General features: G+C 35.0%; 1 protein-coding gene across 1 annotated transcript in view; it reads left to right on the top strand.

The window, feature by feature from the left end:
* Nucleotides 1-17,283, top strand: part of LOC136250810 (protein unc-13 homolog 4B-like) — a 64,350-nt gene that overhangs the window by 21,771 nt on the left and 25,296 nt on the right. The window contains exons 4-15 of the mRNA XM_066043115.1: nt 1,724-1,813; nt 3,697-3,750; nt 4,648-4,675; nt 5,927-5,965; nt 6,685-6,862; nt 6,910-6,957; nt 7,663-7,719; nt 7,777-7,840; nt 15,242-15,346; nt 15,400-15,477; nt 15,568-15,677; nt 16,687-16,900. Coding sequence (XP_065899187.1) covers nt 1,724-1,813; nt 3,697-3,750; nt 4,648-4,675; nt 5,927-5,965; nt 6,685-6,862; nt 6,910-6,957; nt 7,663-7,719; nt 7,777-7,840; nt 15,242-15,346; nt 15,400-15,477; nt 15,568-15,677; nt 16,687-16,900 — 1,065 coding nt within the window. The remainder of the gene's footprint in view (nt 1-1,723; nt 1,814-3,696; nt 3,751-4,647; nt 4,676-5,926; nt 5,966-6,684; nt 6,863-6,909; nt 6,958-7,662; nt 7,720-7,776; nt 7,841-15,241; nt 15,347-15,399; nt 15,478-15,567; nt 15,678-16,686; nt 16,901-17,283) is intronic.

Genomic DNA, 17,283 nt, shown 5'->3' with positions numbered 1-17,283 from the left:
CATCACATGTAAATAATTTCAAAATGGTGACACATACTATTGTGGAAGAGCTTGATCTGGAAAACAAGCCTTCTGAGACAGTTCATTGTGTGAATAAATTTACTACTGAAAAAGCTTACCTGTTACAAACCATTGAATTTCTAGGGACACTATTATTCAGTGTATTCTTTGTATTGAACTGTAACTTGGTCTGATCAGCTGTACACAATTTCACCTTGTTTTGTAATTTATACAAAGTTGTGCATATGTGATAATTTGATGCATGTAAAGATATAACATCATGATTGTTATCATAATCGTGATATGTTGCATTCTACAGGTAGCAAAATTTCATAATCGCTCAGCCATAGTTACTACCCTGATGAATGTTCAAATTCATGGTTAACACAATTACAAAAGTCAAAACTGAGTAGTCTGTTGCACTTGTGACTTATGATCGATTATATTTAGTATCCATATAGGCACTGTATAAAAAAAAATGTTAATGTGCTTAATCATTGTTTTGCTCTTCTTGCTGTCTTGCTAACTCTAAAAGTATACTCACAGGATAAGTCTGAAACTTTAACAGCCCATTGATTTTTCCCTCTAGACAATGAAGAAGTCAAAAATGTGTTTAGGACTGAGGAAAAGAGTCACTTTAGAATTTTTTTTTTGCTGAATCACATCTATAGTAATGAAAATTTTGCACTACAATATTTAAAGTTATTACTATTAAAATTTTCAAGTTGCGAAGACTTTTATGACACAGTGTAACAATCATGCAGCACACATCATTCAATATAAGTATACCCTTAAATAGAAGAGGTAGTCAATAGTATATCTTTTACTTTTGTTTTCCTTTAGGAACTGAGATTGCTGCCACTAGGTTGCCATGTCTTCTTGGAACAGCACCATCCATTAGCCTGGTAGTGCTTCAAAAGATAGGAATTTCTTTTTATAGCCACACAAACAACGTTTTAAGTTCCTCTATGATTTTCACCTCTTTAATGTCCAAATCATGCGTATCATTCACTACCTGCTCCGCATCCATCTCACTTTCGCTATAATCAGTCTCACTGCATTGCGCATCAATATTCACTTCGCTATCTTCAGTTCTTTCCCCATAATACTAGTGATCAAGTAAGGAAAGCTCAGCTTCAGATGAGACTTCTAACTCAAATGCCATTTTGTACAACTCATATGATTAGTCAGGTTATTGCACAATCACAAACTGTATTTTCAAATTATGTTTTTTGAGATCACATGATTTTTCCAAGTGATCCCTTTTCCGAAGTTATAGAAAATTTCAAACTATCAGTGGGTAACATAATGTATGTACATATGTATGTACGTACATACATATAATTATGTATGTTTAAACAAGCATACTGGGAACTGTGTTAAAATGGTTGTTGTATCTACAAATCATACAGTATGGTAGAGATTCTCCCAAATGTACTGTCATCCAAAATTATCATATATAAAAGTATCTTACATGACAAAAAGCATCTTTACGGAAGAGTCTAACATCAATTCTAGCGTGTTTCTAAGATGGAGTAGATAGCTGCTCTTATAATGACTGGCTTGCTAAAGAAAACAGAACACATGTGATGACCACACCTTTACTGATCTAGCTGCATTAATGATCAGTAAAAAGAGTACATTGACGGTGCTGTTTAATGTGTATGTATGAGTATCATATTGTCTCACTGTTATATGTACTGTTCATTTTGTACATATGTAGTTGAAATATGCGTACAAGGTAGCTCTTGGTGTTCTACTCAATCCTGTTAACAAGGATTATCAGAAAGAAATGGAGCCATATGTTGTTCAGGTATATTGGAACAATTAGTTGGTTCACCACTATGTTGTGGCTACACATTTTGTGTGTATACATAGAGCACATAATGTGTTATGTTGTTATCAATAGATATTGTAGTGTATATAAATTTTCAGTGTTATCAAGAGTAAATAATAAATCTTGGTATTCTACAAAAGGAATAATTCTTAAAGCTATGTATACCAAAACAGCCAAGTTGGGAAAAAGGATGCATCCCCAATGAAGCCATGTTGAGTAGTTTAATGCCAGTCATTTTAGATTTGCATTAACATCATTGCAGCCATTTCTTGACCACCACCTTTGATTTCACAACTTTTTTCACCCTTGGCCACAAAGAAAATGTTGTACCAATCGATTGAATAGTCTTGTGGCTATGCAATTTGTGCCATCATATGTACTTGTTTGCACGATTTTAGAAAAACAATTATTATCTCAGCATTATCTGCAGTGTCCAAGGAATGTAGCACCAAAGTTTCAGCCTTCTGTAGTGAGTAGTTTTGAAATTATAGTGCTATACAGTAGGAAGAGCTAGATAATCAATTTGTACAGTGACTATACTGAAAATAAACTACAGATGCCTACATTTGTAGCCATAACTTCCATTTGCGTTAAACTACAACATTGCAATTTGGCTTACAATGCTCACCATGGAATAGTACATCCGCCAAGGTATAGTTTTTGCCCTGTAGTCATTTGCACATATGGCTATGAAGGCAGTTTAGTAGAAGAAATGATGACGATCTTGTTTATGTTTACTGCATCATTAACAAATGCACGTGACATGCATACCGTTGGAGTTACAAAAATGAAACAAAGATTTTCGAACTCTCCTTGAACAGGCAAATAAGGTGGTGTATAGTTTTAATCAATTTGAGTCTTCTTTCTTTGTGTATTGGCCTGATAAAAACTTGCATAGTTTTCCTTGTAGCATGCATAATTTTACGAATTATTTTTAAATTTCGTTTTTCTCAATATGCATGCTTGTGTGAACAAATCGGGTTTTTGCTGAGATGGTCACATATTTTTATGATGTAACAATGCCTAGGGGTTTACCCTATGACAAAGTAAAAGGCCAAAACTTGAAACAACCTGTATGTAATTCAAATATGCATGCTAATACATTACCTTCAGAAAATTATTCATAACTTCTTACCAGTTCACTGTATCGAGCTGAAATTAACACTAGGAGCTTCGCCATTCATTGGGCAATCAGGACATATAAATTTGACATACAGAAAATTACAAAAATGGCTATGGTGAAAGCGGCACAAAATTCACCTGAATTGTTGCTATTAAAATTTTTACATTAACCTACCATCACAGCCATTTCTTGGCCGCCACCTTGGATTTCACATCTTTTTTCACCATGGCCTTTTAGGGGCCACACCTTTTTTCACAGTTTGGCTGTTTTTGATTAGATTATTAGTAACTCCATCATATTGATATCAAACTTGGTGCCAAGATATGCCTTAAAGCCCTTCACCCCCACCCCCTCATACGTGCCAAACTTTGGCAAGCAATTAATACACTTGAGTTTTATGGCAGCATTTGTAAGTGAGAAAAATAAAAAAATCTATTATTGAAAACTCTTATCTTTGAAATACCTTCAGAAATTGTATCCTACTGAAGGTGGAAAGCATTTCCAAATCGTAAGGCAACACAATGCTACGTATGGATGAAATGGTGTTATTGTTCTTCCTGTGAATAACACACTGCATGATGTGGTGCACCAGATTCTTGAGCCACTCAACACACTATCGTATGTCTTGATGATGTAGGTCTGTAAACTAAGGTGCGCAGCATAACTTCATCTGATATACACATCTTTTTCTCTGTGTGCATATGTTTACAGTGTTACCATGTTGAGTATTTTATAGATGTTTGGAATGACCAGGAAAGGTTTTGAAGAAAGTATTGCTCTGGATAGGAAGGTTAGTTAAAAATATTAGGAATGTTGTAAGATCATTTTACTCAGTCACTTCCTTCCACTGTCCTATACACAGTGTTGGGAGTAATGCGTTATGTAATATTATTACCTTTGTGGTAATTAAGTAATATAACGAAATACGCTTTATATAAACAGGTAATATAACTCAAGTTACTTTGTTTACAAATGTAACATGTTACCTAAGTAATATAGTTACTGTAACGAATCTAATATTACGTAATATTATTACTACAAGTAACAAAGTTACTAATCTCATTAGTAATCCATTGAGTAACACCTAGCCACGACGAAGTAATGAAGCCTACTGAATGAAGCTTATTCACCAGCTTCTTACTTATAACCAAGATTTGCACATTGTCCAACAACGCAATCATGTCACGTGATAAGGTAGTAGTTTCAAACGTGACAGCTTAAAGCTGTGGACACAAAGTAATATAATATGTAATATTATTACAGTTACTTTGTTTTATTGGTAATGTGTAACTGTAACTAAATATTTCTGTAGCAAGTAATATGTAATATGTAACTAGTTACTTTTACAAAGTAACTTGCCCAACGCTGCCTATACAGTATAATAACTGATGTGGCATTAGTTAGGTCAATGTTCCTTTGCTGTACAAACATAGAACAAAGACTTTTTTTACTCTCCATGAATAGATCATGTATGAATAGATCATGTATAGGTTTTATTGACTTGAGTTAATTGCATACCAAAACAATTAAATGTGTTTAAAATTTTATGTGGCTTGCCCAGTTATTTCAATACATTTTTGTGGCAAAAATAGAATTTTGCAAAAACACTTAGCTGGTTACATATTTAAAACAGACTATCTGTTTATTTGATTTGGTTGTTACTGTGAGTTTTTTTTCTATTGTGTAGACAAGTGATTTTAACCTACATGTTAAGTGTAAGTTTTAAGTCTACTTTTGTTACTGTGTGTATGCAATGCATGTATATACTATTGTTTACACAAGTATGAGGATTAAAATGTTGAAACAAGGAAGATTGTCATCTGATGTGGACCTTCAACCTGTACCCATGTAGTTAGCTAGCAATAAACCAACACGGCTGTAAATGCACACATCAGGTGACTATTAGGGATGAGCCTATTTTGCTTTTTTCCACCTATTTTTCTTTCCAGCAATTCTTTTATTTCTTACCTATTTTGCTCAATATTTTGCTCAAAAGTTTTCTATTTTGCTGAGCATCAGTAAAAATTAATTGCAGTATCTCAAGCTTACAAGCATGTGTGACTGATCTATTGGAATATTTTGTATATAGTGACTGCTCTATTAGCTATGAGCATATGTTGTCTAATACTATGCGTGACTGTTCTATTAGAGTATCTCGATCTTTATCATTCAAAATGTGCTAAGTTGCCATTCCTTGGTGCCCATTTTTCCAGTTTCCACCTATTTTTCCAGCATTTTGCTCTTTGCTTTTACCAACGTATTTTTCCAAAAAGTTTGCCAACAAAATTGGCGCATCCCTAGTGACTATCCTTCATGTTTTTGTATCTAGCCTACTTGTTTTAATATAATTCATTATAGTGATAGTGATTAATACACCACATCAAAGGTAATAATGATGCTAGATGTATTAAGCTATATACAGTGGAACCTTACCTCTGTTATCCAAACCCCTTGGGGACCAAATGTGGTCAATAAGTCTGAAAATTCATATCTCTGAAACTGTGTATAAATAACCATAAAATAGCATAAAGAAAAAAAAATCAGTATTTTCAACTACCCAACTAGAACAGCCACTACTCTAATAGAGCAGTGGTTTCCATAGTTTGGTTAACCAAGAATCCAGATAACCAGATAACTGAGGTTCCACTGTACTTGCATGACAAATTGCTCATTACTGGCTAGCAAAGTAGCAGTTTTGATTAGTTTCCAGCCATGTTTTGCCTGTTAACTTCGTTGCACATAGGGTATAATACATGAAGTGCACCTGCAATCAATCTGGTTAATTTAACAGTTAGAGGTTTGGGTTCACTTTGTTTACTTGTTATTTTTACTAATGGTAATCTGTGTTGAATGAACTATATAAATTGGCATTATATATAAGCACACACTTGTAGCCACATTAAAAGTATGTTTATGTCCTTCACGTGTATTAACATCTTACCTGAATATTTTATTGTTTGATGTAGTGATTAGTGGAAGGGATATGTATGCAAAAGATGCTGATGGTATGTACAAAATAAAGTATGAATTCATTGCTTTAGCTCTTATGCCAATGGTTTGTGACCTGTTAAGCTAAAACCTGACTAGTTTACATAATTCTGTTTTTGAAATACATGTAAATGTCATTGAAATACATTGGGTAAAAACTGTGTCCTACAACAATAATTTTGTACATGTTTAATTGTTTCAATAAACAGTGAAATTATAGACTCACTTGTATATACTATCAGATTTATCTCTTCGTGGAGAGTAATTTTATACCATGGGGCAAGTGTGAATCGTGTGTTTTTGTTTATGTTGCATATAATCATTGCCTTTTATAAGCCTAAATAACCTTCTTGCTTGAAGGCATATGTAGGTGTATACAAGCCAAAAATTGTACCGTAATGGATTCCTAGTTCATGCTGAACACAATGAGACAACTCTGTAGCCTGTCACACCATCAATTACCTGCAATTTATTTTCTGTATAATTTTGTAGTCACTCCACAAGTCACTTGTTTTGCCTTTCATGTTGTCTATTGTTATAACTACAAGAGTATCCACCAGACAAGGCTAAAACTTTAACAGCCCATTAGTCAACAAAGAAGTCATAAAAGAAATTTGAGTAAAGTACAAATTAGTTGGGTTTTTACTCAGTGGGTCACATTTCAATTTAATTGGGATGAAGTGATTATGATGAATTTACCTGTAACAGTAGTGTTCATTTTGTATACGTACTTCAGGCAAGAGTGACCCTTACTGCTTCATCACTATTGTCAAGTCTGAACATGTTGATATGATCAGATTTGCTAAACATGATGTGGTGAAAATTAATGAAACAAAACAACTAGGACTGGATATTAAAAAGAGTAGAGTTATGCCCAAGACACTTAACCCAAGATGGAATGAAGAGTTTGAGTTGTAAGTTGATGTACACTTGTACTCACCCATATCATAAAGTCATCCAGGCCACTGAGACAAGATAGTGATTCTGATATGATTCTAATTGAAGTATGGTAAGATCAGATGTGGATGTATTTACTGTGCACTAGAACAAGTTCTGGAGCAAGATACAGACAAGGCAGCTGGTTTTATTACACATCTTAATAAGTAATATACGTATTACTGTTTAGTAAACACTGGCTGTCAGTCTTATTGCTGGCCTGTAGTGAGATAGAGTATGATTTTTTTTGTGAGGTACTTAATTGTAAGTTATTAAGCCAGGTATGTCTTAAATTATGTACATGTGCTTGCTTGTCTGTTAACACCCAGCACTTGAGCAAAATGGGTTTTTTTTGTGAAAAGCAGCCTGTGTGTGTGTGTGTATGTGTGTGTGTGTGTGTAGCTATGTATGTGTGTGTGCATGTGTATGCATGTTTGTGTGTGCGTGTGTGTGAAGAGTGTAGAGTGTGTCCTTTATGTGTACAAAAATGAAGAACAGCCTTGGCGCTTTACATACATATCTGTACAAGTTTAAATGGAAAAATATATCTGAGAAGTTATGCAATATTCGTAGTTTAAAGTTTGTAGTTGATCAAGTTATGCTTCCTTAGTAACAAAACGTAATTGGTAAATTACAAAAGTCAAATTATAAGGGAGTATGTATTGTTACAAGTAAAACATAAAAATTATCGCTAAACTTTATTTATTCGTCATTGATTCAATATTCTACTTATTTAGCAAGAGATAGCTGTATTGTGTGTTTTAATTCTGTTGTTTAGGGACAGTGATGATATTGAAGTTGGGATGTCTGGAATAAGTTTAAAGAAAATTGGCAGGTAATTACAGAATTTTAATCTGTTTTTCCATTCTCATGTTCTCGTAACTACTTCTAGATTCGTGTATGATCAATTTACTCACACTGATGATCTTATAGGAAGAGAATTCATGTCATTATCAGTTAGTAATACATTGTATAGTACTTCCTATACTAATAGTAGTAGATATATTTGTATGTACAGTGATGTTTGATATTAGTGGTCACAAAGTTACATATATGAACATATCCAGTCAGGGTTTTAAAAAAGTACATGACATACAAAAATAGTGCAGTGCCCAAAATTTTAAGCATTGTCTACATACGTAACACTGTGGATAAAATATAGGCATGAGACTAAAACTGTGGTGGTACACTTCAATACCAATGTGTGAAACACTGTGCATAAGCCCCTCATCGTTGATCAGGCACAGTGATGACTATTGAAGACAGATGTTGTAGTTATATTGTTATCCACACGAAAACAGCCAAGCTGTGAAAAAATGGTGCGGCCTTAAAAAGCCTGGGTGAAAAAAGTTGTGAAATCAAAGGTGGCGGCCAAGAAATGGCTGCAATGATGTAAATGCTAATAAATTTTAACAATGCACGCAGCCATTATTAAAAATTTTTAGCATTAACATCATTGCAGCCAATTCTTGGCCACCACCTTTGATTTCACAACTTTTTCACCCAGGATTTTTAAAGCCGCACCATTTTTTCACAGCTTGGCTGTTTTGTGTGGATTTCACTCCTTTTTGTACTTTATAAGGCCCCAAAACCAGCCTACGGCTGACTTTGAGGTTTGCACATTTCTTCTTTTCTATGTAGATACAATGATGATTGTTGAAGACAGACTTATAAATGTATTTCATTGCATGATTTAATTCAATATTTGATAATATTATTATAATACTCTAATAGAGTGTACATTTTTTTGAGGACTTCTAATAGAACATACATAGAATGTTCTAGAGCAATCTAGTTACTTCTATTGGTAGATCTATGAAATTACAAATGTTTGATTATGAGCAGATTTCAACTAGAAATTTCATTTATAAAGTAGAAATTAAGTGAGGTGATCAGCCAAGGTAGCAGTGGTTCAGTGGTTAAGGATGGAGGTTTTAGGTATGGAGGTCCCTGGTTCGAACTCTGGTAAGTCTTTTTTCGACATTTTTTGCACACCTTTTTTACCCCGCAGTGACTGTTCTATTAGAGTATCTTGATGCCACAATTTTACACATGCTTAGTTTTTGCTTTATAACTTTGTCGCTGTAACTCTATTGCTATTCAAACTATCAAAAGGCACTGCTACGATGATCAGCCTATTTATACACCAATTTTCAAGTTATTTCTATACTTGGTTTATCCTGTAGCCGTGACAGAAGTTTGATCTTTTTTACGTGAATAAACACTCATAACTCCTTGAATAGTACTCAGATTCACAACAAACTTAGTACGTGAATCCACCATTACACGCTCTTCATTTGTGCCAAAGATCATGGCAATCAAGCTACACATTTGCATTTTATAGCAATTTTTGCTAAGTGTGCGAAAAGAAATCAAAGCCCCGGTACGGCATAATAAGAAAAAATGAAGAAATTTAAATGAAATTTTGAATGCCCATATCTCACAAACGGCTGTTGCAAATTTAATCAAATTTTCTGTATGGCGTACCCTACTTGGGGGACAGCTATAATGCAAAAATGGTGTGCTTTGGAGAAGGGTCCATGGAGGTATACACACATGAAAAAGCTGTTTTCTTTCTTCCTGTAAATATACTCACGGTGTGGTCGCCGGCTTTCTTGGCCACATGACACACTACCATGTGTCTTGATTACATAATTTATTTGTCTATACTATTTGTTATTCCAATGGAACACTAACTATTAAGCAATACAACATTATTGTTCGATCATGAACCATGTAGTATGCCCATAATAGGATTGCCAAATGTTGTTGTTTGTTTTTGCAAAAATCTTAATATAATGCACACCTAAAACCCACCTTGGAATGCATCCTTTAACTTAGAACAACCCACTTTGTAAGGAGTAGCAAATATCAAGTGAAAAGTAACAGTACATGCATTTCAGACATAACTGAAACTTCTTATTGTGTTCATATCGTGAACCACTGTAGGGGTTCATATTAGGGATTGTAATGTAATTTCCACAACCCCCTAATAGAGCAGTCATCTACAAACTAACTTAGAAGCAGGCTTGTTCATGAAACAACACTCAGAAAACTTATTGTCAATCAGATAAATGGTGGTACTGTAGTAAAAATGGTCTAGACAAAATTTGGGGACATTCTAAAATTGTAATTTTTACACTATTTGTTCATCATATTTTATTGTTTCACAGGCCTACAGCACTTTTAGAAAAAAAACTATGCAGCAATGCTTACTAAGTCCTTCCACATATCCGTGATGTCTTTTATAAACCAGTAATCCACAGATTGTCATCCACCCTTGGGTTCATGAAATTTTTAAATTCCTTTTTGCCATTGTTACCAGCATCTTCATATATAAAAGAAACCACTAAATTACAGAACTCCTTGTTATGTGTTTACCATGCTGTAGTGTTAGCTGATTAAGTTTCAAGCTTAGTTCTTCACCACAACATGTACTGCATTCTTGAAGCTGTATCTTCACCTATGAACATGTAATTTCACTCTGTTAGTGCCAGTTTGAAGCTCTGTTGATGGTAAACACTGGGTCCAAATTTTGTTTCAACTACAATACAAAATTGTATGTTGGCACTTTCCTTAAGGAGTGTATTTAGATACCACAAAACTATTTTAAGCACTTAAACCGCTGTAGGTGGAGTAGATACTTGTAGCTACACATATAAAACCAAGTATGTGATCTGATCAAGAACATGTGCCGTGCATTTAACAATCGGTGTATTCTGTGACCACATCCCTTAATGACCTAGCTGCGACATGGCAAACCATGCCCCTTACTCTATTATGTAACTCATTTGAGACAAGCAGGGAGATCGAGATACTGTAATAAAGTAGTCACAGCCACACTTGTATAACAGCTAACAAAAAAAGTTAATGAACTAAAAAAATGAAGTAGTAGTGAAGCAAGATATATGAATGATGGTAACTATTACAACACAGCTATGTGAGAAAATCCCTACATACGTAGGTATGTTACTACCATCTGTTCAATGCCAAATTCCCATATAGCTATCTTGTGATAGCTACCATCACACTTGTATCTTTGTTTCACTACTTTTTAATGCTGGAACTCTACTTTTAATCTTGATTTGTGGCAATATGACAATGTAAACAGTCTTTGTTTAAGAGAGTTAGCCAGCTGTTTGTATACCAGATATCTTTGTCAATAATCATACTGACTCTATTGTAAACACTCTGAGGTATGATTTTAGTTACCGATTCCCACTTTTTAGGAAAAACCGATATCCGATATTCTTATACCCTATTTTACCAATAGTTAACCGATACCCGATTGTAGGTTACACTTTTGCATACTCCACTAAAAGTACAGCCAGTAAAGCCAATGCTGTGAGGTTGTACACTTACCTCAACGTAAAGTTGCTAGTCAGACAAGTGGGCTAAGGCTCTAACCATCACTGTTTATTATTGTGGTTACCACAAAACATAAACAAATTGACTAAGTACATGCCAGAGCCTTTGACACCAGCCCTCCAGTGGTACTGTAGCTGCTGAAGCTAAATAGACTAATAATTTCCCTGATTTCCGATTATAGTAAAAACAGCTAATTATCGGCTTCTACTGATTACTGGATTACCAATTACCAATCCAATTATCACTACAACTCTAGACTATAGTGGTGTAGCCCCCAAAATTAGCCAAATTGTGTACTTCTTTCTACATAAATAGCATTCCTCATGACATGTATTTTTTGATAGTGTCATTGCATATTTGACCTTTGGTGACCTTTATGGCCATTTTTGCCCAGAAATTTAATCATTTCTGTCTTTATCTCCCTGAGGCATTAATTGGCATGCTATTGAAGTAAAGGTCATGTTGAACAAAACAACTTGGTTTTTATTTGAAGTTAATAGGTAATTCCATTTTGAAGTTATGATTGTTTTTATCATCTCTGAGTTTACCTACCCTTGGGGTGTAAATTATCCATGGGGACGTAAATTATCTCAAAATTCATGGGTAATATAAATGATCATAAATTTGGAATAAAATCACCTATTAACTTCAAATAAAACATTAATTGTTTCGTTCAAAAATATCTTTATATTGCCACGATATAGAAAAACTCTATATCATATATCACCAAGGTTTATGTCACAATATGAACATATATCACAATACAGAACTAACTGTAACATTTGCAAGACAAATATATACATACTCTTTTGGATGTATACCACAAGCAAAAGCTATTCTTGTTTATAAGGTTTTAAGTCCATTTTGTACTGCTTTACAGTTGAGACAAGTGGCTGGCACTACATAGAAACCTTAAAACCTCCCAGTTTACTTTGGGGCTGGCTTGTTTACCACACTACGTCATCAAAACATAACTTAATTAAATGCCCAATACCAGATGTCTGGCCTCCCCCACATCATTATACTAAGCGGCACCACTATCTATCACGACTATCATGCAACCATACATTGATACAACTGATTGGCTATATAAAATCATATCACCACCTTGTTATATCGATACTTTTGATGTATCGATATATCGTGGCAACACTACATGTTTTAGCACGTTAATTAATGCCTCATGGAGATAAAGACAAATTTCTGGGAAAAAATGGCCATAAAGGTCACCAAAGATCAAATCTGTGATGAAACTATATCAAAAATTTTATGTCATGGGGAGTAATACTTATGCAGAAAGTTTCATGCTTTTATGAAAAGTACGCAATTTTTGCGTTGTGCCAATAGACTATTAGGAATCTTAAAAGTTTAGGCTTTGTTGGCCCACAATATCACCCTAAAACCAGTCTCACAATACCTTCATGTAGCCTTGGCATTATTAGTTTGGTATAACCTTTAAAGTTTGCATTTAGTAGAATTTACTGCCGACTGACTAACATACTAGCCAGTATTCAGTACTGGAACTAAAATAGTTTCCAGTTCTAGAACTAGAACTGGAAGTGGAACAATATTTTGCTTTCCTTAAGACTGGAACTGGAACTAGAACTATAATTTTGCTTTCCTCAAAACTGGAACTAGAACAAGAATTATAAAGAAATTTTTAGAACTAATACTGGAACTGGAATTGGTCTTAACCATACAGTTTTTGCCAATTAGATTTTATGCTCTTTACAAGACCAGAATTTTTTCTACTGACAAATACATGCAATGTAGACTAGTATATAACGTCATGAAAAGTTGTATGTATGTATTACAACCATGTATGCATGTGTTAAAACACTGCTTGAAACAACTGATTAGCTAGAGAATGCCAAATGTGCAATGCTGGCTCAGTTGCATTGTTATGTCTTGTTCAGTGTTTGATAATTAGCTATACAGGTATTTTTAGGATAGGTAAAAACAGTGGACCCAAGGACCCAGGGACCCACGGAAATCTAACTCTACTTGGAATTTTATACACTTCATGCAAAGTATTCTATATTTGTTCTAGGTACCTCTGCAAGTAGTCTTGCGTGACCAATCCACTTTTTCCCCCCTTGCTGAGTCTCACATGATGTTTACACTACTTAGACTTTATAAGCACCTCTGAAAAGTGTCTGAAGCTGACTTCATGTATAGGCCACTGCCTGCTACACAGTAAGCATACTAGTCTATTATGCCACCTAGCTAGCTACTAGAGTAGTTTAGGAACATTGTGCAAATGCACCATGACGTATGAAGAGCTGCTGGAACTTGCTTAGCTTGGCTTAGCTAGTAGCTAATTGCTCGCCTACTGCATATTGAGCATGTTAGTCTATTATGTCACCTAGCTACTAAAGTTTAGAAACATTGTGCAACCAATATTCTAGGGAATAGCGAGTGACCTATATTTAATGTAGTCAGCTTCAGACACTTTTTCAGAGGTGCTAATAATTTCTAATTGGTATAAACATTGTGTGAGATGCTGCAAGGGGGGGAAAGTGGATTGGCCATGCAAGACTACTTGTAGAGGTACCTAGTACAAGTATAAAATACTGTGTAGTGTATAAAATTCCAAGCACAGTTGGATTTCCGTGGGTCCCCAGGTCCACTGTTCATACCTACCCATCTTTTTGTACCACACCACCATTAGACTCATTAGTTACTTCAAACAACTTGAAATAGTGGTGTTATATAGTTGTTTATCTAATAATTAGCTACATACATGAAACAATTAAATCTGGCAAGACTATAGCATATAACTTATTAATGAGTGTCTATGTGCATAATTCATTATGGGCTTTTGGTAGCTAATACTTAAGTTAATGTTATAGAAATTGAAGAATGATTCTAACTGTCATGATTCCTGAACTGGATCTAGAATTGTAATCCTAAAAGTTTATGGTTCCATAACTACGTAGAACTGGAACTATAATTTAATAAAGATTATTGTTCCAAAACTGGAACTAGAACTGTATAATAACTAGCTGATACTGGAACAACACTACAATGTACTTATGAATACTGGCAGACAAGCATAACTCGATAACAGCTAAGGCTATAGACTTCCATTTTTTAACTGCTAGATGCCACGTCAGCTTGATAGGTGCGTATGGGCATATCACTGGACTTACCTCCTTTGTCCTCCTTTGTGTCCCAGTTCTTTTTGCTGACAACACAAGCTGTCAATTTGCAGTGGCTATCGTGATACAGCTTCCTGTGGCTGGTTATCATGCTGTGTTTTCTGTGGTGACTGGAAGATGCTTCTTGTGCTGTTCTTCATTTGTAATGGTGGAACATAGCTGAAAACAAAGCGTAATGGCCACTTCACCTTTAAGTAATTGATTATTGGGGTGCACGTTCAGACGCAAAATTAATTTTATAGCATGCCTGGTGCTGTTCTTGGTGCCATTCTTGGTAATACTACCCAGGCAATACGATCCTGCAAGAACTTTACACAAGATCTTGCAAGAGAATCATTTCTTGCAGGATTTTGCAGGAATTTGCAGGAATCCTGCAAAAGCTTTCCAGAATCTTGCAAGAGAATCCAGTCATTTCTTGCAGGACTCCTGCAGAATCTTGCAGGATCATTTTTGCTGGGTATGCATGGGCTCATTAGTTATAGTTATGATTTAAAAGTAAACAAAGCAAGTAGAAGGAAAATGAAGAATTTTAAGTTGGATCAGGAATCAAAAAAAGTAGTGAGACAAGGGAATAGCTAAAAAGTAAAGAAACAAGAGAGGTTGACTATACCTGCAGATAATTATACTAGTGAACATTTAGTTCCTAACTCAGTCATGATTATAGACTGAAGTACGGAGATTAAATGCCCATTAGCATACCTGCAGATATAGGCAGCTTTCTTGTTTCACTACTTTTTAGCAATTCTTTTGTTTCACTGCCTTTTTCTTTTGATTTGATTTGATGGACCTATTGTTTCCTTCTACTTGTATTGTTAATGGTCTCTACAGGATGTTAATTTATTGCCAAAGAAGAAAGAATTAACAGTTTGGGGTTGCCACAAGAGGAAACCACATGGATATGTGACCATAGAAGTGCAGCTTGTTCGGAGACAGGTATTGGTGTGATTACTGTATCTGTGACATTGTTTCATTTCCTACATATTAAGCATTCTGTGAATGAAGCTAAATTGTTAAAGGATCATAGTATGCTTACTAGAACTGTACTGGATTTTGAATCACATAAGGTATGAGTGTATGTTACGTATATACTGTGTTGTGTGTGTGTTTGCTCATAGAGGTATATGTTGCTAACTGTGTGTTTTACTGTTATGCAGACTGAAGGATATGTTGTTGGATGGAATGCAAAAATTACACCACTTGGTGATAAACTGTTATCACTCAATGCTAAGGCAAATGGGATCACTCTGTTACAACAAGCCTCAATGTGAGTTAACTATTCATGCTGTGTACCTAACCATAACTGCCATGTACTCCCATTAATGATAACTATGTATGAACCAGTTCAAAATAGGGATTGAACATGTTTTTTACAAAAATCTTAATAGAGTACATGTCTAAAAACCACCTGTAAAGCATCCTCCAACTCAAAACAACCACAAAATTGTGTTGCATTTTTCTATCTAACTGTCTTAGGCCATAGTTCCCATGTGTAGTTGTAAAATCATCTGAGCAGAAATAGTATGTGTGGTTACCACACTCTTAATACTCTATCGCGCTACCAGAAACTCACTCAATAAGCAGTCGCCCTACTAATATTCTAATAGAACAGTCACGCTTGTATATATATAGCTAGAGTATATGCTTAACAAAAAGGTAAACTAACTAGTGCAATCAATTAAAGGATCCAAATGATAAAAGTAGTAGGGCAAGTTATATGAATAATGGTATTATAACATACATAGCTATGTGGAAAAGTCCCTACTTTAGCACCAAGATTTCAAATATAAAGATCTTTCCACATAGCTGCATGTGTCCTTTGTATGTATTGTTTCATTACTTTTTATTTTTTGGGTCCCTACACCATTCTAAAATTAATACTTTTTAAAAATACACTAGCAAGAAACTTGCTGCACCATGTTGTACGGTACCACTCAAGTGCAACAGCATCTCGCAAGGGTCCAAGCAATTAAAAATGTACTAATTAAAGAGCATGGTACCTGTTTTGCTCATGAGTATTCATCCCGTTTCGTGTGGGATGAATACTTGCAAGCAATACACTTGCCACATCCTTTAATTAGCGAGTTTGTAATCGCTTGCATTCTCATTCATTGGAGTGGTGCGTACTACATGTATTGTTTGTAAAGGGAGTGTATGAGATATTGAGATATACATATAAAGATGCTGTTAGTTTTACTAAACTTTTTCATGTTTTAACATGCATGTATTTAACAATGTGTAGTTTATTTGTGATCTTCTACCATGGTATTTTTTAGCATTTTTCCATTTTTACAATTATATGATAAGCACATTGGCTTATCCATTGTTGGCTACTTTGGACTAGTGAAAACAATTCATCAACATCAGGACCAACTGCCTTCCCAATTGCTTACAAGCTCTAGTAAATCACATGCTGATGGTGACCTGGCTGACTGGGAATGTGTTGGAGAACTGCCTGTCTTTTCTAGTGGTGTGGATGTAGCAGATTGGGTATGTGCACAGTCATGTGTATTGCTCCCTTGATTAGTCAAACTCTTGGAGTGAACCCAATGGCATTTGAATTGTCAAAATATTAACCAAGAGTTATTCTCTATGCTAATCATCACTGAATTGTTGCTGTACATGGCCAGCACTGCAGGACCTTTAGCAGGGCAAACGTATTGCTTACCAACACCGCCTCAATTGTGCTGAGCACCACGTCAGGCAAGAGTGTAGCAAATTTGCTGGTGGATAGCTTAGTGTAATATGTAGAGTGCATGGCGGACAGCAAATCCTTGAGCAAATCGGTTCACCAGTCCAATTGCCATTGGTCAGTTTCTCTAAGTTCTGCTACAATGTCTCCTTAGTTTCATTGTTGTCAGCCATTTCTAATG

This window comes from Dysidea avara, chromosome 3 (assembly GCF_963678975.1).
Source record: "Dysidea avara chromosome 3, odDysAvar1.4, whole genome shotgun sequence".
Classification (NCBI taxonomy): domain Eukaryota; kingdom Metazoa; phylum Porifera; class Demospongiae; order Dictyoceratida; family Dysideidae; genus Dysidea; species Dysidea avara.
Note: the sequence above shows the minus strand (reverse complement) of the source record. Positions and strands in the feature narration are given on the sequence as shown.